This window comes from Saccoglossus kowalevskii, chromosome 15 (genome assembly GCF_978046115.1).
Source record: "Saccoglossus kowalevskii chromosome 15, keSacKowa6.1, whole genome shotgun sequence".
NCBI lineage: Eukaryota > Metazoa > Hemichordata > Enteropneusta > Harrimaniidae > Saccoglossus > Saccoglossus kowalevskii.
In genome coordinates, this window is record NC_140655.1 from 24046985 (window position 1) to 24071198 (window position 24214).

Below are 24214 nucleotides of genomic sequence, written 5' to 3' on the forward strand. Positions count from 1 at the left end.
CCAGACATCCCCTGGAATTGATAACATGCAGATGGAACTGCGACAGGGAATTGAACGGCAAATGAAAACATGCAACGGAAATAAATGAACAATATGCAAGTATAACAAATATAATTTATTGCTTATAATGTGACAAGTAAACTAGAAATAATAAAAATAGACAGTGAGGAATCATTTGAATTAGGAAATGAATTAAAATGTCAGGGGTTAAAATGTGTAAAATTATTTCCAGTTTTGACAAACACTGGATCAATAGTCATACAAGATCAATAATTTACAAATTTACACAGTAAAAATTATGAAAGTTCACAGTTGTTTGAAAAAAATTATTCTCAGATCTCAATTTGTACGTTCATTGCCATCTTTGTCAAAGTCAATCCCTCAAAGTCGGCATCACCGTCCAACAAAATCCCTACAGCTTCGTCCTGAAGTTTGACCTCTAAGCATCTGCTTTACTGATTGGCTAAGAATGACATCACTACTAGTGTTTCATCATAGAGGTCAAGTCAACATTGCTTTCTTATCAGACAAGAAGCTCATCAATCATGGTGAAAGTTATCATTACCAAGTTCCGGCGATTGGAATGTCTCACTATATGGATATCACAGTGGGCTTGAAATAGGAAGAATTGTTTTTCTCCAACAACAGAAGAATAATTTTCATGACAGAAATGCAATAGCTGTGATGAAAGATGGTAAAAAAGTTGGCAGTCTTCGGCGTGACATTGCAAAAATCGCTAGCCACAGTTATGGATTTGCAAGCTGCTACTAAATATTTTATAAAGCCAAAACAACATGCTTTCAACCTAATGGCTCTTTCTAGGGTCATGACATATTTCATACTTGCTGACTGTTATGATGTGATAAAAGATTCTGAAAAATAAATTTAAATTACGTAAATCGATGAACGCACTGCACAGCAGAGCGCGAAATTACCTATTTTGCTGTCACAGCTATTTCGCGTTCATCCGTGGTTTGCGCAATTGACATTTTTCAAGAATTTTTATCAGAATCACAACAGACTGCAGGGATGTCAACAATAAAAATAGTTTTCGTTATTTTTTTGCCTTGCCCACAGTGTAGTGTAAACAAAGGGGATGGTATGGTAAGGGAAAGATTTTGCCATCGTTGTTGTTGGCGTGACTTGTGGGTGTGATAACTCAAGTAATTTTTACACGATCAGTTACAAATTTATATATGGTATGAACAAACATGCAACGATGACCAAGTTCGATGTTGGTACATTTTGCTTGCATAATTAATGAGAGATGGCTACTGATTGGTTATCTCTTGTGGGCACGATAACTCAAGTAATTTTTACCCGATCGGTTTCAAATTTATATACCGTACTTATCCGGGTAAGAGCCCACGCCGGGGCAAACGCCCACCCCCCACTTTTGACACAATAAAGAAGTTGAGGTCATATCCGGGCACACGCCCAGGGGGTCTTTTTCTACACAAAAAATAACAAAAAACGATTTTCTATTCGTTGACTGTGGTTGTATTAACAGTTGACTTTCTTGAAGTCTGTCATGATGCTTATAAAAATTCTTTAAATATAATCGTTAATTGCGTAAAACAAGGTGTGAATGCGAAATAGCTGTGACAGCAAAATAGGTATTTCGCTTTCTGCCTTCAGGGCAGCGCGTTCACCACTGATTTACATTTATTTTTCAGAATCATAACAGTCAGCAAGTCTATAAAAATATATATTAAAGCAGAAACAGTAGTTCTCTTTTTAGTCCCCGTTCGGACGCAGTCCGAAAACGGGGACTTATGTTTTGCCCTGTGTGCGTCCGTGCGTCCGTCCGTGCGTCCGTCCGTGATCACCTGTATCTCGAACATGCATGGACCGATTAAGTTCAAACTTCACTCATACATCACACATTATATGGGACATATGCACATGCATTTTTTTCATGATCTCATTAACGATAGCCAAATGGGGGCCGCTTTAAGGCCGAAAATGCATTGAAATCGCACATTTTCACCATTCCGGACCCGTATCTCAGTTATGCATGGATGGATTTTGTTCAAATTTGGTACATACATTAAACATAATAGGACCTTGATGCACGTCTTTTTTTTTTTCGGATCAAGTTCGAAATGGCCGACTGGCGGCCATTTTGTTAAAGAATTCAGTTCTGGATCCGTATCCAAGACATGTCTGGATTGATCAAGTTCAAACTTCACACACACATGGTACATCATGTCACAAATAGATATGTGCATTTGTTTCATGATCTGCTTAACAATAGCGGAATGATGGCCATTTTAAGGCCGAAAATGCATCAAAATCACGTATTTTCACAATTCCAGAACCGGATCTCAGTCATGCATGGATGGATTTTGTTTAGATTTAGCACAATGTGTTGTACATATGCAGGTGCATTTCAGTCATGATCTGCTTTGAATGTATATGTCACTCAAATATGAACGGAACGGGGACGTGTCATTGACAATGACTTGTTGAAATATGTCGTGGACCTAAAAAGGACCGGCCGTTTGGTTTGTGCTTTTTTTAGAAACGATTCAAGCAAATCGTATAAGAAGAGCCGCTAAGCAAGTGTCGCACTCGTTCAGCTTTAGCGTCGTCGACTATGAAACCAATGTTGCAATATTGTAGCAACCCATACCTGGGAGAGTGGTTGAAATCACGTTATTTTGGCTTCATAAAATATTTGGTAGCAGCTTGCGAATCCATAACTGGGGCCAGCAATTTTGCAATGTCACGCCGAAGACTGCAAACTTTTTTACCATCTTTCATCACCGCTATTGCATTTCTGTCATGAAAACTATTCCTCTGTCGTTGGATAAAAAAAAACTAAAAAAAAAAGCCCACCACGATATCCATATAGTGAGACATTCCAACCGCTGGAATTTGCTGAATGATAACTTTCACGGTGATTGATGAGCGTCGAGTCTGATAAGAAAGCAATGTCACGATTTGACCTTTATGATGAAATACTAGTAGTGATGTCATTCTTAGCCAATCAGTAAAGCAGATGCATAAAGGTCAAAGATGATTGCCAGACTGTAAACAAAAGCATTGTGTGCCATCGCAGCAGAGCGACCCCATTTTTCTTGTCTCTTTATTGTGATTAGACATGAATGAAAAGTGCCAAGCTGACAGACTGCAAAATCCGTGGATTAAAAGTGCTAAGTCCAAATTGTGTGGGACGATATCGACGAACTTCAGGAAGAAGTTGTAGGGATTTTGTTCGAAGGCTACAGTGATGCCGACTTTGACTTTGAGGGTTTTGAGTTTGACGAAGATGGCAATGAACATACAAATAAAGATCTGAGAAGTTTTCTCAAATAGCTATGAATTTTTATAATTTTTACTGTGTAAATTTGTAAATTATTATTGATCTTGTATGGCAGTTGACTCGTAATTTGTCGAGACCGGAAATCATTTTACGCAGTTTAACCCCTGACATTTTAATTAATTTTGAGTTCACGCGTATTGGGCATGTTTGTCGGCGGGAAAATCCTAATTCAAATGATTCCTCGCTGTCGATTTTTATTATTTCTGGTTTATTTGTAACATTATAAGCAATAAATTAGTTTTGTTTTACTTCTAATGTTGCATATTGTTCATTTATTTATGTTGCATGTTTTCATTTGCCGTTCTATTCCCTGTCGCAGTTCGATCTGCGTGTTGTCAATTTTCGCGAATTTTTGTTTTTTGCTGGGAATATCCTGGCAAACGCCCACCCCTATTTTTTGGCAATTTTCCATGTTCAGGACCCTGGGCTTATACCCGGATAAATACGGTATGTTATAAACAAAGGTGTAAGGATAACCAAGTTCAATATTGGTGCACTTTACATGCATAATAATGAGATATGAAGTAATTTTTTTTCAGTTAAAATGTAATTGTTGTGAAAGCTTTTTTTAGTTAAAGAAAAGTAATTTTAATGTTTTGAAATTCAATCCTCCTAATGTGTATCAGGATTTAACAAGAAAATTCATGGTGTAATAGTTGGTTTGAAATCCTTTGGAATTTTCCATTGTTGTGTGATTATGTATACATTTTCATCTTATTGGAACCAGTGCCATCTTATGTTCATTATATAAAGAAAAATGCCTTTGTTTTTACTCTAGTTAATATTTGACCTTTGTGTGCAGTCACTGTATGGTAATTAGATCTGTTCAAAGTTTATTAGTCCCCGTTCGGACGAAGTCCGAAAACGGGGACTTATAATTCGGTCTCCGTCCGTCCGTCCGTCCGTCCGTCCGTGCGTCTGTGCGTCCGTCCGGAGTCATATCTCAGAATCCCTTGGACCGATTCTGTTCATTCTTTGCATGTGCCTAGTACTTTATGTGGGACATATGCACATGCTGTGGTTTAGCGATTCGATTCAAAATGGCCGACTGGCAGCCATCTTGTTTTTTGAAAATGTTGTATTTTGGACATGCTTTGTCAGTTTTCATTCAAACTTGGTACATAGATTATACATGTTAGGATACATGTCCATGACGATTTATTTCACAATTGGATCAAAGATGGCCGACTGGCAGCCATCTTATTTTTTGAAAATGTCGTATTTTGGACATGCTTTTTCAGTTTTCATTCAAATTTAGTACATAGATCATACATGTTAGGATACATGTCCCCGACCGTCCATGAGTTCCTGAGTCTGTCCGTCCGTGTGTCCGTTCGTCCGTGCGTCAGTATGTCCAGAGTCATATTTCAGAATCCTGTGGACCGATTCCGTTCATTCTTTGCATGTGCCTAGTACCTTATGTGGGACATATGCACATGCAGTGGTTTAGCGATTCGATTCAAAATGGCCGACTGGCAGCCATCTTGTTTTTTGAAAATGTTGTATTTTGGACATGCTTTGTCAGTTGTCATTCAAACTTGGTACATAGATTATACATGTTAGGATACATGTCCATGACGATTTATTTCGCAATTGGATCAAAGATGGTCGACTGGCAGGCATCTTGTTTTTGTTTGTTTATGCGGTATCTTGGACGTGCTCTGTCAGTTTTCATTCAAATTTGGCACATACATTGTACATGTACTTCATACATGTTAGGATGCATGTCCATGACAATTTGTTTCAAAATCTGGTCAAGGATGGCCCATTGACAGCCATCTGACTTTTTAGCCTTACTACTATATTTCCACAATTTATGTACCATTTTCATTCGTATTTGGCACATACATCATACATATCAGTGTGTTTCATAATCAGATCAAAGATGGCCGAATAACGGCTGTTTTTATTTTTGGCCATATTACTACTACATGGAACACGTGTTTTGATGTAAATAAACAATCTGTTGTATACGCCACTTGGAACTCAAGTTTCAAGGACAACCCCTCCGCTTTAATATGACGAGCACAAAGAGAACTTTCAAAAATTTAACGGGGACTGTGTCATTTTCAATGACTTGTTTTTAAACACATTTGTCAGTTTATACTGTGAGCCACAGTCCCTCTATCCCCGGTCTGGAAATGACTAGCGTTCTTTTGTCTCGAACCGAGTTGCGGGTAAACAAACCGTTCACACCCGGGCCGAGGGAGTCGGGAAGTCAGACAGATTACAATATCGTCAGAATAATCATTAAAATCGGCAAATTTACCGTCATTCAAAGCGATACCTCATTGTATGACTTCACTTTGACTTCAAATTTGGGCAACCACAACGTAAACAAAACATGTAAACAAAATTAGCGCTATGAAATTTGGGGTTTTTGAACCCTGATACCTATCAAAACCAGCCTACCAACTCATAGATATCCAGTTCCTGCATGTAAAGATTAATATCAGGAATTGTGTTCATCTTCTAGTTATAATAGGGGAAAAATCAGCGCGTAACAACATGCTGACATCGCTAAACAAACCTTGTCAAAATGGCGTCATTCATGTCAACGTGGTCAATCGAAAAACCTGTGATATTTCTGATTCTTGGGGGGGGGGGGGTTCATAACAATTCAAGTCAACTATTCAACAACTAATGACTTTATTCGATACACTAGTATAAAACAATGCTTCAATTTTTGTATATAAAAGATTTTTTTTAGCACTGAATAGCATACATTGTGCATTTCAAAACCTCTCCATTTGCATTTACGAGCATCGATAAAAATCGCCCAATTTAACATTAATAAAATGCGGTGTGACAAATAACAAATCAGCCCACCAATTTTTAATGATATGTTTTTGATCATAAAATGTCAAAATCGAAGACAAATATTGGTTTTGCGTCGAGAAGTAGGGTAAATAAAATAGAGTTCATTTCAATCACCCCAAAATCAAACACGACAAATTTCTGAGTAAAGGTATGAAAATTTGTTGCGAAAATGAGTCGCTGCTAGTAAAATAGATAAATTAAAGAACTACTCGCCGGCTAAAATATGACCTTATACAGAAATCCTAATTAAAAAATTATGTGAAAAAGCTCGAATTCTGGAATAAACAACTAAGTTGTAAAAAAAACACATAGCACTGACGATGTCAAAAATAGTGAACGGCTGTGTACTGATCACGTGACAATGCTTTGCCCATATCTGCAACGAGCCTTTGCCAGGGAAGGAGGCCAATTCCAAAAATGGACGACACGTGCGAGGTTCTATTTCTGCTGCTGACATGTTTCATTCTAATTTTGAAGCGACGTGCACAGGAACGCGAGAGAGGACAGACCCAACTTATTTGGATGCACAGAAACAGTATACAACGGCGTAACAGAATACAGAGTTTTATTAATGCATGTCGTAGACAGCGAACCAAATTTATTTTGTCTACACCCAAAGGTCGCTGCAGAGGGCGCTTAGCCCTGGGCTAAGCGTTCGCGCACACTTCGTTAGCCCGTGCTAAGGGTCTAGACCGCATCTTAAATTCGGATCAGATTTAACCCGTACTTAGCATTCCTTAGCCCGTGCTAAGCGTTCACGCACGTTTTCTTAGCACGGGCTAAGGAATTTGACCTCTTAGCCCGTGCTAAGGAGCTGTGCATGAACGCAATTAATATAAGATAGTATTCTACTGTAAGCAGTTGTACTCAGTACTAGTCCTCATTGTTCAGTGAGTTACGAACTACCGGTAAGTGCAATAAGTTTTGTGAAGTTGCTACTGTACATGTACAATAATTATGTTAGTTCATCTCTTCAATATGATATGTTAAGTAAAGAATTACACAGGCAAATTGAGCTTGCTGAAATAAACAAGAGGCACGTAAAAGCTGATGTTATTGATCGTAAGAGGGAATACATGTATACAAAACAATATATGAAATAGAAACGTAAAAACCAATGTTATCGTCAATCAGAGTCAAGAAAAAAAAAACATCTCACAACTGGAGAAGGAAGGAAGATATTCAAGGACATTAAGTAGGGAAAATATAGAACAATTGGAAAAGGAGAAAATGCAATGAGATTAAAGAGGAAAAATATACAACTTGAGAAAGAGCGTAATGCGAAGAGATTAAGTAGAAAAAATGTAGAACAATTGGAAAAGGATAGAAATGCAGAGATCAAGTAGAAAAAATATAGAACAGTTGGAGAAGGAGAAGTATGCAAAGAGATTAAAAAGAAAAAATATACAACAACTTGAGGAAAAGTGCAATGCTAAGAGATTGAAATGTAAAAATGCAGTTGGAAACGATCGATTTAGTGAACTCATTAATGAATTTCAGAGATATGTATCTGAAGGACCAGAATATGTATGTAAATTGCTGTTATCAAACATGGTATAGACATTCTGTTATTGAATGTAATCATGATAAATATAATGAGGAACTTGCTAAACAATGGATATGTAATGGATATGTAATACTTGTTCTAATTCCCTGAAAAGCGGAGCTATCCCATCATGTTCATATGCTAATAAAATGAAATTTCCTGACAAAAATCCTAAATTAAGTTTATACCCACTTGAAGAAGAATTGCTTTCTCCAAGAATTCCATTTATGCAAATAAGAGAGCTACCACGGTAGTGGTCAATTAAGTATCCATGGTAATATTGTTGATGTAGTTGCTAATGTAAATAGCACAATTTTGAATTTACCATGAAAATTAAGTGAATCAGAAACAGTAGCCATTAAATTGAAAAGGAAACTATCTTACAGCGGTCATGTTCAGTTTGAAAATTTTCATCCTTATGAAATGTTAGAGGCTCTGCATTATTTAGTGAGCAAGACTGAACTGTTCAAATCACAGGGTATAACTGTCCCTGATACCTGGTTACATAACACTCTTAATGAAAGTGGTGTTTGGGGGAGTTTTGTGAATGATTTCACTAATAATGAGAATACTGTGGAATCAAACAACGACAATGATAGAAGCAGAACATCAACAAAATCAACACCCCTCCCCCAAATGTATAGCTTAGAGTGATATTTGGTAGTAAGAAATGAAAATTATGTTATAAAATTTCACTATTTCAAGAATTTAGCCAATTCTTGTATCAACTATTCCCTTGCGGGCAAGGTTTGAATAGTTTTGCTATGTTTAATTACAAGTGTTTAAAAGAGGAGAAGAATATGTGAATGAATGGACATTTACTTTGGCGTGGAATATCGTTTATTCTATACAACACTATATTTATTATTTGATTTGACGATACTGAAGTTTCCATAGTGATCCGTCTACTGGGTAACTTTCATTGAACAGTTTGACATATCAATCTTTTACATACCAATCCTATTTATTTGACTTTTTAACAGTTGAAATTAATGTCATAATTACTAGAAAATATACAAGTTTTCACCAGGCTGTTCAACCCTGGAGATGGACACAATGACATCAGCTTTACATTGAATTGACATTCGCCCAGACATATGACACCTAATTCCGTCAACGTTGAAGGCGCCACAAAGGTCATACGTACACACACTGTAAAAAAACAAGGTGACAAAAGCTTTCAAACTGAAAGGAATCCCATCTCAAATTGAATTGCTGACGCTTACAAAACAACCCTAACTATGATTATTGGCACACCTCTCTTGAATAATTTGCGCAATTCAATTGTCACACTTCACAAGATCCAAAGCTTTTCAGTCATATACATGTAACAAACATAAAAAGACAGGTAAATGCTGTACTGTTATTGATTATCACTCTTCTGTAAGTATCAATCACTATGATCCAATACCTTATAATTTTATAAAGTTTATATATAGCAGTATTTCTATTGTTACTAGACTATCACCATTGTTGTCCTGGACAATAGGAACAAGTAAAAGGTAAAAGGTAAAAGCCTACGAATGTGAATAAGCGATAATCGTAAAACCGGCAGATTTATCAGGAGAAAGTTTAATACTCAATACATTTTTTTAATCTATCATATTTTGTGTAGAACCAATGTTGTGTAGTTCACACAAAGTATAATCTTCCTTTTATCAGATACTGAAGTCAATAATGTAGCAAATGGTTTTGCTACATATTGGCATTTTCACCATGTCCATTACCGGTACTGCTGTTGGTAGTTAGTTAGTTAGTTAGTGAAATTTTCTACTAATTATTAAATGTCATCTATCACAAATTATAGTACATGCATACATGTAGGTTTCATTCCACATACAATGTAAGTGGTTTAGGTGCACACTCAATATTTTCATTGTAATGGGTGTCTTAATTAGTGTCTGCTAGTAAATAGGGAAGTTCTACCATAATTATGATTTCCATATTTTGAAATTGTCACTATCACAAATTGTAGTCAATACACGTATGTTTTATATTACCGGTACATAAATGCCATAGTTGCACACTCAATATTCAAACCATGATTACTTGATGAAAAAGGATGTGATAATCATTGATTCAAGGCATTGTTATGACTGATGGACTGTGGCTGCTTGTCTTGCGCTTCTCCATATACAAAATTATCAATTGGGATCTGTTGACTTGTTTTTTTTCATGAAATTACTTCTACGTTGTCATCAGTCTTAACATTGCCAGTGAGGAATGCTAGGGATTTTTGGTGAGTGGATGATATATAGTGTTGGTAAATGTTTTTTGCTCCAGCATAGTTTTTGATTTTGTCTTTGCAGTCTGTCTGTCTGTTGTCTATCTGTGTGTGCGTGTGTGGTACCAACTTTGTGACGAATTCAATTTAACTTTACATCGACTTATGACGACATGACCTACATTGTGACCACCCTCACTATTTCCATAATTTATATTAATATTTAATCAAATTTAAGTCAAGTTTGCATAGCTCAGGGTTAGTAAAGAGGGAAGGTATGGTTCAATTTATATTAATATTAATATAATTGTACCATACCTTCCCCCTTTACTAAACCTAAGCTTTGCGTTATGTTTTGGGTTAATATCCATTCATATTAATTACCTAATTTGCATAATTAGTTTGTTTTTGACTCCCATGTGCGAAGCACAAAATGGGAGTCTTTGCAGTTAGTGTGTCTGTATGTGTGTGTGTGTGTATGTATGTGTGTCCGACTGTTCCACTGCTATCTCAAGAACCATACATCGGTTTTTGATGAAACTTGGTGCATAGATGCTCTGGGCCAATGCGCAGATTTGATTAGGTTTTGGTAAAAATCCATGCTCGTTAATTACCTAATTTGCATGATAATTAGCTAATTTTTAGCTGTTCTATGACTGTTCCACTGATATCTAAAGAACCACTCATTGGATTTTGATGAAACTTGGTACATAGATGCTCTGAACATATGCGCAGATTTGATTAATTTTTGGTAAAAATCCGTGCATATTAATTACCTAATTTGCACAGGGGCGTCGATCCATTCTGAAAAGTGAGGGGGACACTTTTGCGTCCGCGTTAGCGGCCAATGCCCGCGCTTGCGCGAACAGGGGGGTGTCTGAGAAGGAAGGGGGGACTGCCCTATGTTCAACATCTCTATGTTCCGACACCACTATGTTCCGACACACAGTATACTTGTGTCAAACTTAATCTGTCGGTCATTTCTTATGGTAGCGATATGGGGGTACGAAAATTTGGAAATCGAGGGGTACAGACAACATTTTGCAGATATCTACTTAGCGTTAATAGTTGTACAAACAATGTAGCGATGTTGAACGAATGTGGAAGGCTGCCATTATGCTGTGGTTATTTCAAGCCTTGTATCTCATATTGGTTAAAATTACTTGAAGTATAAAATAGCTAGAACCCCAAAAGATGTTATATCATGCTTAAACGATTAGACAAGACCGGCAGACTTACTTGGGAAATCCACATAAAAATCTTCTGTTCAAATCTGGTTTCGGCATTGTCTGGTTTGAAAAACAAGTTGGAGATTCTGTAAATTTCTTGGAGATATTTACTCAAAGAATAAAAAAATGTTGTCAGCAAGAATGGCATGCCTCAATTTCACAATCATCCAGACTGTATACTTTCGGAAAAATCAAAGTAGTATTATAACATGTGAGATTTATTGGCAAGCAATTAAAATATATACTGACGAGTTTTCGCTGTTTTGGCTATAAACATAATGTTGAATTAGGCAGACACACAAAAATACAGTTAGATCACTACATTTTTAGTTTTTGCAATGATACATTTGAATTTAGCATGGTGGAAAATGACATTCACTTTGTTTTTATATGTCCATTTTATAATAATCTAAGGGCTGATCTTTTGTCAATAACCCAATGCAATTATGCAAACACTGACAGTCTGGGCTTACTTCGTCGCTATTCAAACTGTCACACTATATATCAACAAGTCATTGAAAATGACACAGTCCCCGTTAAATTTAAAGTTCTCTTTGAGCTCGTCATATTAAAGCGGAGGGGTTGTCGCGAGCGTGTCCTTGAAACTTGAGTTCCAAGTGGCGTATACAACAGATTGTTTATTTACATCGAAACACGTGTTCCGTGTAGTGGTAATATGGCCAAAAATAAAAACAGCCGTTATTCTGCCATCTTTGATCTGATTATGAAACACACTGATATGCATGATATATGTGCCAAATACGAATGAAAATGGTACATAAATTGTGGAAATAAAGTAGTAAGGCCAAAAAGTCAGATGGCTGTCAATCGGCCATCCTTGACCAGATTTTGAAACAAATTGTCATGGACATGCATCCTAACATGTATAAAGTACATGTATGTGCCAAATTTGAATGAAAACTGACAGAGCACGTCCAAGATACCGCATAAAAAAAAAAAAACATGCCTACCAGTCGACCATCTTTGATCCAATTGCGAAATAAATCGTCATGGACATATATCCTAACATGTATAATCTATGTACCAACTTTGAATGACAACTGACAAAGCATGTTCAAAATACAACATTTTCAAAAAACAAGATGGCTGCCAGTCGGCCATTTTGCATCGAATCGCTAAACCACTGCATGTGCATATGTGCCACATAAGGTACTGGGCACATGCAAAGAATGAACGGAATCGGTCCACAGGATTCAGAAATATGACTCTGGACAGACTGACTGACGGTCGGACAAACGGACAGACTCAGGAACTCACGGACGGTCGGGGACATGTATCCTAACATGTATGAACTATGTACTAAATTTGAATGAAAACTGACAAAGCATGTCCAAAATACAACATTTTCAAAAAACAAGATGGCTGCCAGTCGGCCATCTTTGATCCAATTGTGAAATAAATCGTCATGGACATGTATCCTAACATGCATAATCTATGTACCAAGTTTGAATGAAAACTGACAAAGCATGTCCAAAATACAATATTTTCAAAAAACAAGATGGCTGCCAGTCGGCTATTTTGAATCGAATCGCTAAGCCACTGCATGTACATATGTCCCACATAAAGTACCAGGCACATGCAAAGAATGAACGGAATCAGTCGAAGGGATTCTGAGATATGACTCTGGACGGACGCACGGACGGAGACCGAATTATAAGTCCCCGTTTTCGGACTTCGTCCGAACGGGGACTAACTAGCTCTGTATCTTTTTAAAGTTTTCAAGGGACGAGATGAATATGAATCCAGCTTAAAGGGGAACCGCTCAATCCCATGGATTGCACCAAAGAATCATGGGACACTATTGTTTATGTTGTTTACAATGTTAATCTATCTTTTGTTATTTTAATCCAGAAAGTAAATTTGTTGTGAAATTAATCTTAACTGGAAGGTGCCCCTTTAACTTAGTACCATGAGTTTACATGGATGTTGTATTGTTTTTTAAACGTGCTATGCACTTTTCTACCCATTACATTTTGTACGATGGGCTGAGGCCCTGTACAGAAATAAAATTACATAATACAAAATTGACTAATACTAAAATGAATAATTGTAGACAGATTTCGACATGAAATCGTGTCACTTTTATGTGCGCTAACATTTGCGAAGAGCGAAAAAACTCGTGAGTAGCATTCTACCTTAAAATGCTTAGACAATAATGCTAAGATACGTACAGTCTTGTCTTTCTTGTGTACAACATTTTGCCGTAGTGGATCTAGGGTGTGGGTGTGTTTGTCTGTGGGTGGGGAATGGCTCCTTTCTCTTAAATGGTAAAATAGTTCAAAGATGTTATGTGAAATAACTTACCAACGTAACACAAAGTAAACCAATTGAATTTAAAACCGAGAATATAAAAATTTAAGTTCAATGACACTTTTTGAATATTCTAAAATTCACATAAAATATATTATTGTTGTTTTCGAACCCCCTATTCAAAGGTGCTGGCTACGGGCCTGTCGACAATTATTTGACAATATCCGTGTCTGTTGGATGTGGTTCCAACCTTAAATCCTCCGATTACCTAACTATCGAAGTTTTAGATCGATAATTATCGGAGAATTATTTTACCTTTTTTATGAAAGTTGTACTTCGATATTCATCAGTCGCGGAATTGCAAGGTTGCCGTTTACATCCGGTAGCACCTTTCCAAGTTTATCTACATATTAATTAAAATCATTTATTTATTTATTTATTTATTTATTTATTTATTTATTATGCGAGAGATGAATAGGCACTGCATTTAGCATTCCGTAGTGTTTGCATAAGTTTTTGAGATTGCCAAAAAATACAAAGGTTTCACACTATCTCTTTCCATTCTTATATTGTGTGTTTTCGGCCAACAATCCTTGTTTACCTCCACACGTTATACGTTTTCCTATCAATCTAAGACATTGATAGGTCTCGGAGAATTCCATGTTTAAATAAATTAAACCACCACCCAGCTGTAGACCCTGTCTAATATCAATCTAAAACATCGAGAATTATCAGATATTTATCCGATAATTCAAATGTACAATAGGCCGGCTTCCTCTAATGCGAGGATATTGTACAAGTTTATACTACCTGCAAATTTGATGCATAATTCATCGTTCAAGGTTAAGGTCCATATCAGACAGATTTCCTTAAAGAAGTCAGAAAGCACTGTTCTATTCTATTCTTCGTTCCATTGCATTGTTCTGATATTCCTCTTTATTCTGAAAATATTCCCATATGTTACACTCATAAATTACAGTTGGTATAATACACAATTTAAATACTTATCCTTATATCTACCAAAACATGTACATCCCGTATTTATACTTTACATTATTTCTTTGTCAATATCCTTCGTGTTCTGCAGATGTATTTGAAACTGCCTATTTTCTCCATTGTGCAGTCGTCGATTTTGTATTTTACGTTTGTGTAAATTACCCAAACTTCTTTGCTACATATGTTTAATTTACTTGTGTAAATCTTAGGTCAGGCAACGTCACGCCATCTATTTGAATTCCATTTTTATCTATATGTAATTTCTTGGCAGTGTAATAGCGTTCTCTTGAATAAATTAATAAATAAATAAATAAATAAAATATTGAGAAAGCATAAAAAGACTTATTTTCAAATACATGAATATGTCATGACTAATTAATTTTATCATGGACAGGATTTGCCCAGAAAATGCCATTTGATGATTTCGAATAACGTATAATAAAGTTAATGAATTCATAATGTCAATAAGTAATGGATTATACGATATAATATCCAACGTAATACTTGTACGCTACACCAATATAGCTTTAATTTGATATATAACATGATGGTGTTTGTCTGAGGTATTCCTATTTAATATGTGACAGGCTATTACGTAATTATATCTTTGTATAAGGTTGATCCCATAAAATTCACTTTTTATTTGACGCTGTGTATAATTTTTTAAAGCTAACATATTTACCCTGATTTTCGGGGGCAAAACGGCTCAGATTCTACAGCCAAAATTGACCAAATTAATTTCCATGTTTCTGTCTATTTTATGGCAGTAAATTTGACAGCCTTGACTTAATTTTAATTGTACAGTCAGTATTCTGTAACTAGACTGATCGCGCTGAACAGAGAAAAAACATGTTGCTTTGTTCTACCATGGGGAGGGGTATTTATCCAATTTTGGCTTCCGACCACTAGCGTACATATTTCCATTGAAAATATGGCACATTCTGGCCGGCTCAGAATTTATTGGATGATCGTCGAACATAAAAGTACTAAACAATGTAATTTACGACTCCCCGAGTACAAGTTGTCAGAGGCCCACATGAAGACTACCAGGTACATAGTTTATTGTTGATCTGAACGCTTGGCAATAATTAAAAAAAAAATATTTTTCGTCTGAAGCTTGATAGGATACATCGCGTCTGAGAATATTGCCGACGATGATCACAAAAACACCTCCATGAAAGCCCATGGCCAGAAGAGTGGCAAGTACATGTATTATAATCCGGCATAGTTATTTTTAATGTAAAGAAATGTAACATTGTGTTACAAAAGGTGAGCATAGAATAATATTTGAAGAAGATTAATGATATTTGTTCTTATAGTAAAGAGATAAAAACGCAGTGAAATGTCAAAAACGTTTCTTAAATTTCGTAGGTGTCAGAACCTATTAGCATCTCAACATAGGGTTGTCGGAATATAGGAATGTCGGAACATAGGGGTGTCTATAGGGATGTCGGAACATAGGGGTGTCAGAATATAGGTGTGTAACCCCGAGGAGGGATGTGTCCCCCTCAGAAGGTTGAAATTTTTGAAAAATGCAACCAAAATTTGTTGCATACTTGCGGATTTTCATTCTTGATCATTGAGAATACTGTACATGTACACAGAACCAAAGGCCTTACACAAACGCAGGCTTTGATATAAGCCTATTATTGATATTTGGGTAAGTCAGGAAAGTGGAGGGGACAGTTGATATTGTGTCCCCCACCCTTCAAAAAGTGGGGGGGACGTGTCCCCCCTGTCCCCCCATGATCGACGCCCCTGAATTTGCATGATAATTAGCTATTTTTTAGTGGTTCCATGACTGTTCCACTGATATCTAAACAACCACTCATTGGATTTTGATGAAACTTGGTACATAGATGCTCTGAACTAATGCTAGGTTTTGATTAGTTTTTGGTAATAATCCGTGGATACTAATTACCTAATTTGCATAATGATTAGTCAATTTTCGGTTTTTCCACTGATATCTCAAGTACTAATCATCACATTTCAATGAAACTTGGTACATAGATGTCATACGACACTGCACAGACCTGATAGTTTTTATGGTAATATCAGTACATATTAATTACCTAAATTTGCATAATTAATTAATTTTCAGCATTTGATATAAGTAGTTAGCATTACATTTCAATGAAACTTGGTACTTACATACTCAAGGACTATGCAGAGATTGATTGTTTTCGATAAATATTTGTGCATATTAATCACCTAATTTGCATAATTAGTTAATTTTCAGCTTTTCCACGGGTATCTCAAGTACTAATCATCGCATTTCAATGAAACTTGGTACATAGATCCTTTAGGACTATGCAGAGACCTGATTAGTTTTAGGGTAAATAATTGTGCATATTAATTACCTAATTTGCATAATTAATTTTCAGCTTTTCTACTGATATCTAAAGTACTAATCATCACATTTCAATGAATCTAGAATTATGCAGACCCAATTAGTTTCCGGTAAATATTTGTGCATATTAATCACCTAATTTGCATAATTAACCAACTTTCACACTGATATCTCAGGTACTATACATCACATATCAATGAATGTACATGGATGCTGTAGGACAATAGACAGACCTGAATAATTGTGGGTTAAAATCTGTACATATTAATTACCTAATTTGCATAATTAACCAATTTTAAGCTTTCACACTGATATCTAAAGTACCGTAAAAACTCCAAAATTTCGACCGGTTTTAAATAATTGGTGTTAGAAATGTGACGTGTTTTTAGAGTCAAAATTAAGGTGCATTTTCGGACGGTCGAATTTTTCAGAATAGAAATCAGCAAATGAAAAAATGGGGATGATAGACAGTGTGCTTCATTAGTTTTTAAAAAATGCAATGTCCGTCAATTGACGTAAACTTCCTCATGTTTCACGGTAAAAGCAAAGGTCGTGGCCGAGTTGTAACTCAAAATCTAAACAAAGTCATCAATCAGTGAGTATTATGACAAGCAAAACAAAACATCAAGACGCTGAGAAGAGGTCAGCACAAAACTAATAGGTCAAAAGACAAAGCTGTCTCGCACTACCTAGGAAAACTTGATCGGCTGGTATCTAGTGTAAGAAATAGACAAGGGATAAAGGCTCCAGCCAGCTCACATTTTTTAAACTCGAAAAAACAGACGAAAAGAATGAAAAATAAAATATAAAAAAAATACCAGGTTGAAGAATATTAGTTGCTTCTTCAAATTTCGCCAAAGCCCTACCTACATTTTACCGATATCTGCAGAATAAATCAAGAAAACTACACAAATTTACTCCATTTAGGAATTCCTAACGGTTTGCCCGAACGCATGGCACAGTTGGAGGCGTGGCCTATTCAGCATTTGTCAACAACCAATCACAAGACTGATTACGAACCACATCGAGGTCACGACTCGGTTAGCCTTGCTCAACTGGTTCGTAACCCCCCCCCCCCCTCATAGAGACTGCGTATTACAGTTGATTATAGTTCCTGGGCTCCCTGTGATGGGATTTAAGAAAATAAAATGGGACTTTTAAGGTGTATTTTGGCGTCATTTTTCGGACATTTCAATCAATCCTGCCGGCTAAAATAAAGTCTAAGTTTTACCGTAGTCATTGACGTCTGTCTATTCAAGAGTACACGTGTATGATTTTTATCGTGACTAGCGTGAGCGGGTAAGCTTCCTTTCGAGAATGAGCTGTTATCACTGTGAACAATGTTAAATTATTCTTCAGATGACCAGTTTATTTTTTAAAAACAACTAATTTTTTTATTTAAAAAAAAATCATGCCGTTTTCGCATCAAAATCCAAGCCAAAATATCGTACTACAACATCAATCTCTTCCGCATTGCATTCAATAACATTAACATACTTAAATAAGCTATGGTAATTTGAACACGTTGGCATCATCCAGCTTTTTGATTGGTTAATTAGCGATTTGACCTATTTGACCTAAGAGAACATGGCGGATATCCTACAGCATCAAACGTTTATACGAGACCGGAATCATTCGCTTACGATGAAACTAAGTTGACTTTTATTTGTATTTCATAACCATTCAACAAATTTATTTTGTGTACATTATTATAATCACTACTGAGTACAGTAATAATCAACAATCCAGAAACGCAGCATGCCGAGATTTTTGTGTTCGTTTTTATTTGAAACTTCGTTTATTTAGAATATATTTTCGTTACCAATAAAATAAAAATCTGTCAGTCAATCAGAAACCCGGATTCATGCCTTCGAGGAAGGTCCCGTTTGAACGCTCACATCGGGTTTTTTTTCGTTTGGGGGAAAACTAAAACTGGTCGCAATTTTCGAATAAGAATGAGTCGGCAATTTTTAGTGGAGTCGAAAATTTGGAGGTAAATAAAACACCGAAACCCGGCAAATAAAAAGGCGGTCGAATTTTTAGAGGGGTCGAAATTTTGGAGTTTTCACGGTACTAATTATTCCATTTCAATGAAACTTTAAGTACAAAGATGCTCTAGGACAATGTACAAACCTAATTAGTTTGGGGTAAAAATCTGTTAATATTAATTCCCTAATAAGCATAATAATTCATAATTTTTTGGTTCTAATCACATTTCAATTAAACTTGGAGACATAGATTTTCTGTTACATTGCGCAGACCTCATTAGTTTTACACTCAAATCTGGTCATATTAATTTCCTGATTTGCATAATTAGTTTTCAGCTAAGTAATTTCGAATTATATTTAATGTGTCTCCAATACTCGCAGCACATGGGAGTTCTTTCTAAGCTTTCTTTGATTTTAATTAATATGCACGGATATTAACCCAAAACTTGTCAGGTCTGTACATTATCCTAGTAAGATGCTCTAGGACAATGCAGGGTTCTCCCCAGAAAAAATACATAGCGCTGCAACTAATTTGCATAATAATTTGCATATCATTTACATACCTTTCCTTCATTAATTAATAACTCATTTACAATTATAAAAATTAATGAGATCGGTCACAATATTTTTTTTAATGGAATCGACACATTATGTTTCACAATTTAGAAGAGTTTGAAACATTCTCGAAATACAAATGCTGCAGACTAAAAACAAACACAAATAAATTATTGTCTATTGTAAAACGTTAAATGAAACGCATTCGAAACGTTAAGCCAGAAATATGTTCACGAATTTCATGATTTTATTTACTCCAAAAACATTCTCCTTCAAAAAATCTACCACGTAATTAATTGGCGTATTGTTGTAATTTATTATTCGTACCATCAACTTCTAAAACGTTTACATTTACAGTAATGAACGAACAAATAAAACTTCAAAACGATCATCAAAGTTACGACGTGACATAACTTACTTGGCGATGTTATACACCGGTTATACTAATAATTCCTTTTACTCGGTCATGATGCCATGCAAAAAATGGTACTTATTTTTTTTTGGATATGAAATGAAAGTAAAATCCGACTTATTTTTATCGGGAGCGATTATTTTTGATCACTCGATCGCTTCGGTAAAAAAAAAAACAGACCCGCCATGGTGTTTGTGAAACATTATCATGTGTTCTTTGACCCGATGGGTCAAGAATGCCATTAACCAATCAAAATGCCGCATGGTAATGCCGGTAGAATTCGAAGTTTTCCGAATGGTAGTGATCATAAAAATTACATTGCGGAAGTTATGCGATGTCGTAGCACAATGTGTTAGCATCGATTTCAGTTGAAAATTGCGTGATGGTTTTCGAAAGAGGGGATTAGCAATTTTTAAAAGGTAAAATAGGTCTTGAAAGAAGAGTTTTTACATGATTCGCGATGATAACAGTTCAAATGTATTTTACCAAATCATGCAATAAACACGTTTTTTTTCTTGAGTAGCGTAAACTGATCGTGAACTCCGCTTTGACCCATGTTATATCGAGGTGGAATTGATTTTGAAATAATTTTGACTTTCAATCTAAAGACTGTGTCAATCGCAGAAAGTATTTACTTACAAACAAAGAGGTGCTGATTTCACATATTTGACTAGCCGCTACGTATCGTGCGACTAGGTCTATTGTTTACAAATCATAATCCTCGACTGGCAGGATGCGTGTCGGTCGGTACGTAATAATAATAACAATCGGACAATAGTCCTAGTCGGAAGCGTTTCCGTGGTGGTCACTAATTCTGAGTGCCGGTCTGGGCTGACCAGCGTGGCGAAAAACCTTTTGCACATCAAGCGCCGAGGTCGGAACACATATCGCCGAGGTCCCAAGTAAAGCGCCGTGGACCTCGGCGCTAAAAAGCCCTGGGGAGAACCCTGCAATGCACACACCTGACATGTTTTTTGGTTAATATCAGTACATATTAATTACCTAATTTGCTTGATTAGTAAATTTTTGGCTTTTTTGCTGATATTTCAAGTACTACTCATTATATTTGAATGTAACTTGGTACATAGATGCTCTAGAATATGCTCAGACCTAATTAATTTTGACTAAAAGCTGTGCATATTAATTACCTAATTTGCATAATAATTCATAATTTTCCATGAATATCTCGAGTTCTAATCACATTTGAATGAGACCTGGTATATTGATGGTCTGTGACATTGTGCAGACCTTGTTTGAAAGACTACTAGTAATTAATTATTAATATGTCTCCAATACTCTCAGCACCCAGTTCTTTCTAAGCTTTCTTAAATTCTCTGAAAATCCTGAAGAGTAGCATTGGCAAAGAACACATTGGTAGTCAAAATTGGTTTGTGATTCACAACAAATTGTGGCAGAATGTTCTGATCGATTGTATGTCTACTGTCAGCTTTACCAGCAGTTATTGGAGGGAAGCTTGTACGTACCAGTTTCCCAAACATTTTATATATACATTGTACTGGTATGTCCCCTCAGATCTGACACATTTTTCGCAGGGTCTTTCAATTGCTCTTTCAGAATTTCAGGATAAGTCAAACAACTCTTGAATTTGTCAGGCTGTTTGAAGCATTGTTGTGAAAAAAATGATGATGGGTTGAAAGACTGTACATTTTCTTTACGTATTCTTGTCTATCTGCTCCTTGAGTGCTACAAGTAGATTTAATGAAGGAGGGTCATCCCAAATCTGCAAAGAATTTTTATTTTTTCGTTTAATTATTTTCCTTTTCATCATTATCAACATAATAATCATCACTACCGCTGCCAGTTTCTATTGATACAGTTGCAGAAAAATCTGTTCTATCAATAGCATCAATGTCAACTGAGTTTGAATTTGATCAGTCCATATATGCACAACATAGATTCAACAAACTTATGGTTGAAAGAGCTCCCCTGTCTTATGTTCAATATACCCTTAATATTTGTGTACACCTATCAGTTATTACAGTGGTCTCCATAGGATGACAATTCTGCCATGCAGCTCTGAGAGACTGCCATGCTTGGCTGACATCGCCATGCTCAAAATCATTATTACTATTTCTGCACTTACTATTGTCTATGATTTCTGCAGCTATATTGTTCGATGAGCTGTTCTTTTAAGTCATAAACAACCAAAGTCAGAAAGCTGCTAAGTTTATTTGGGTCATCATGTAATTGTTGTAAGTTATCTATTTATGCAATAACTGTTCACGCCACAGTCGATGTCAAAATAAAACATTTCTGCATGGCGAAGTCTTAGTCCGCCAACGTTTTCAAATGTAAATGTATGTTTTTTGCTCTTCGCCTCTGGTGGCATATCACTTGGTTTTCTACACATGTTGGTTGTAACATCTTGTACATATCATGTAAGCAAATAACACCGAATAAACGGCATGGTAAATACTACGTCAAATGAAAGTAAACGCGTATTGCATGCGTGACTCGAACCGGCGCTCGTGTCAGACACCCACTCGCCTAGCTTCACGTCACTACACAACTTTCCCTCGGCCACTGGGCATCCCCAAAAAAGGATGCTTAATAACCAAGCCTATTATGCGCAGAGATCATGAAAACTGTCCATGCGATCCGCACCACACAGCGTAGCCAGAAGGCCTTCAGATCTGGCTGCACTAGGACAGGTTTCATGCACTCTGCACGTACATGTTTGTAATAAGACCATTTTTTTTTTTTTTTAACCTTTTCACCACCAGTTCCCTCTTTTTATTACAAATTTACAAAATAGTCAGTGTAGTTTTGTTAGTTAGCTGCAAAATTTGGGTTCATTTCTAGAAATATTAGAGAATACGAGAAATAAGGAAAGAAAAATTTTGGCGAAAAAGTGAAAAGGGTGGTGAAAAGGGTAATTACCATAGGTATACTCGGTTCTACAACTGTACTAATAGTTTCCACTGTAATTAATTGCAGAACGACTGCCACGGTGATTATTGTTTGCCACAGAATGCAAGGATTTGAGATAACTGAAGATTTACTATCTAAAGAAGATGACCAATTGAATGCGCGACCATGTGTGACTGGTATTGCACAATTTCATCCAAAAGCTGAAAGCAATGAAGCTGATTGCTATGGAAACCGGAAATCTTATGTTTGTAAATTGTATTTCACATATCCAGTGAGTGGTCAAGCTTTATCTACATGATTTTTCACAGCTAGCTATAGTAACTCTATAACTATTGTTCTAAAGTGTGAATCGCTCAAGTCCTGCGTACAGTGTGTGTTGCTCTTGTGGGGAGACAACAGTTACGTCATAGCATTATTCTTCAAACTAGTTTGAAGCACTTATGTTCTGTGCTACGTCTACAAATATTGCGTGTTTTTAAGCAAAGTCTCTGTGTGATCATATCGGTTTTGTGAAAAGGCACGTACTGTAAAAGGGTTATTCACTTGGTTTTAATTTTTTTAATTAAATAACGGAAAAAAACAAGATTTTGATTTTGATTAATTCATTATTACAGTATGCATTATAGCAATAATAAAACAAAAGTTTCAACCTTGGTAAATTGCATTACCACCCCCAAAACGATCACAGTCTTTATTTTTATTTGTGATTTCATAGTTCATACTTTAATTGTTTGGCAATATTTATTACTTTGTGCATAAGTGCCGAAAAAGTGTTCATTTCAGTCGTTCATTTTGCATTTAATTTTGCCGTAGGTGTTGTGTATGAAACAAGGTGGCTGTTTGGTGTCGCTAACAAAAAATTGTCTTCAGTGAGAAATAGGAACAACTAAAACTAAAAAAAAGGGGAATTAATTTATCGATTTTATGTTGTCAGATGACCCATTTTAATCATATTAAATAACAGTATGGCACGTTACTTGGTACATGTGCTAATTTTATGTTAATGTAGACAGTATAGGTACATGTACCGGTAGTACTGGTAAGCTAATTTTACGAACACGAATCGAGCATTGTGGCAATAGAACTCTGAGTATTCCTAACAGGGTGTGGAAGGACTGTGCTCTAAGTAACTGTCAGTAGAGATTGTCACAATGGTTTCTCAACCAGTAACTTTCACAATGGTTTCTCTACCAGTGAGTAACTGTCACAATGGTTTCTCAACCAGTGAGTAACTGTCACAATGGTTTCTCTACCAGTGAGTAACTGTCACAATGGTTTCTCTACCAGTGAGTAACTGTCACAATGGTTTCTCAACCAGTGAGTAACTGTCGCAATGGTTTCTCTACCAGTGAGTAACTGTCGCAATGGTTTCTCTACCAGTGAGTAACTGTCACAATGGTTTCTCTACCAGTGAGTAACTGTCACAATGGTTTCTCTACCAGTGAGTAACTGTCACAATGGTTTCTCTACCAGTGAGTAACTGTCACAATGGTTTCTCAACCAGTGAGTAACTGTCACAATGGTTTCTCAACCAGTGAGTAACTGTCACAATGGTTTCCCAACCAGTGAGTAACTGTCACAATGGTTTCTCTACCAGGGAGTA

At 36.2% G+C, this 24214-nt stretch overlaps 1 protein-coding gene across 1 annotated transcript in view; it reads left to right on the forward strand.

The window, feature by feature from the left end:
- The window catches only part of LOC100369951 (uncharacterized), an 81406-nt gene that overhangs the window by 1645 nt on the left and 55547 nt on the right, over nucleotides 1–24214 (forward strand). Inside the window, exon 2 of the mRNA XM_085490594.1 lies at nucleotides 22678–22882. Coding sequence (XP_085346720.1) covers nucleotides 22712–22882 — 171 coding nt within the window. The 5' untranslated portion in view covers nucleotides 22678–22711. The remainder of the gene's footprint in view (nucleotides 1–22677; nucleotides 22883–24214) is intronic.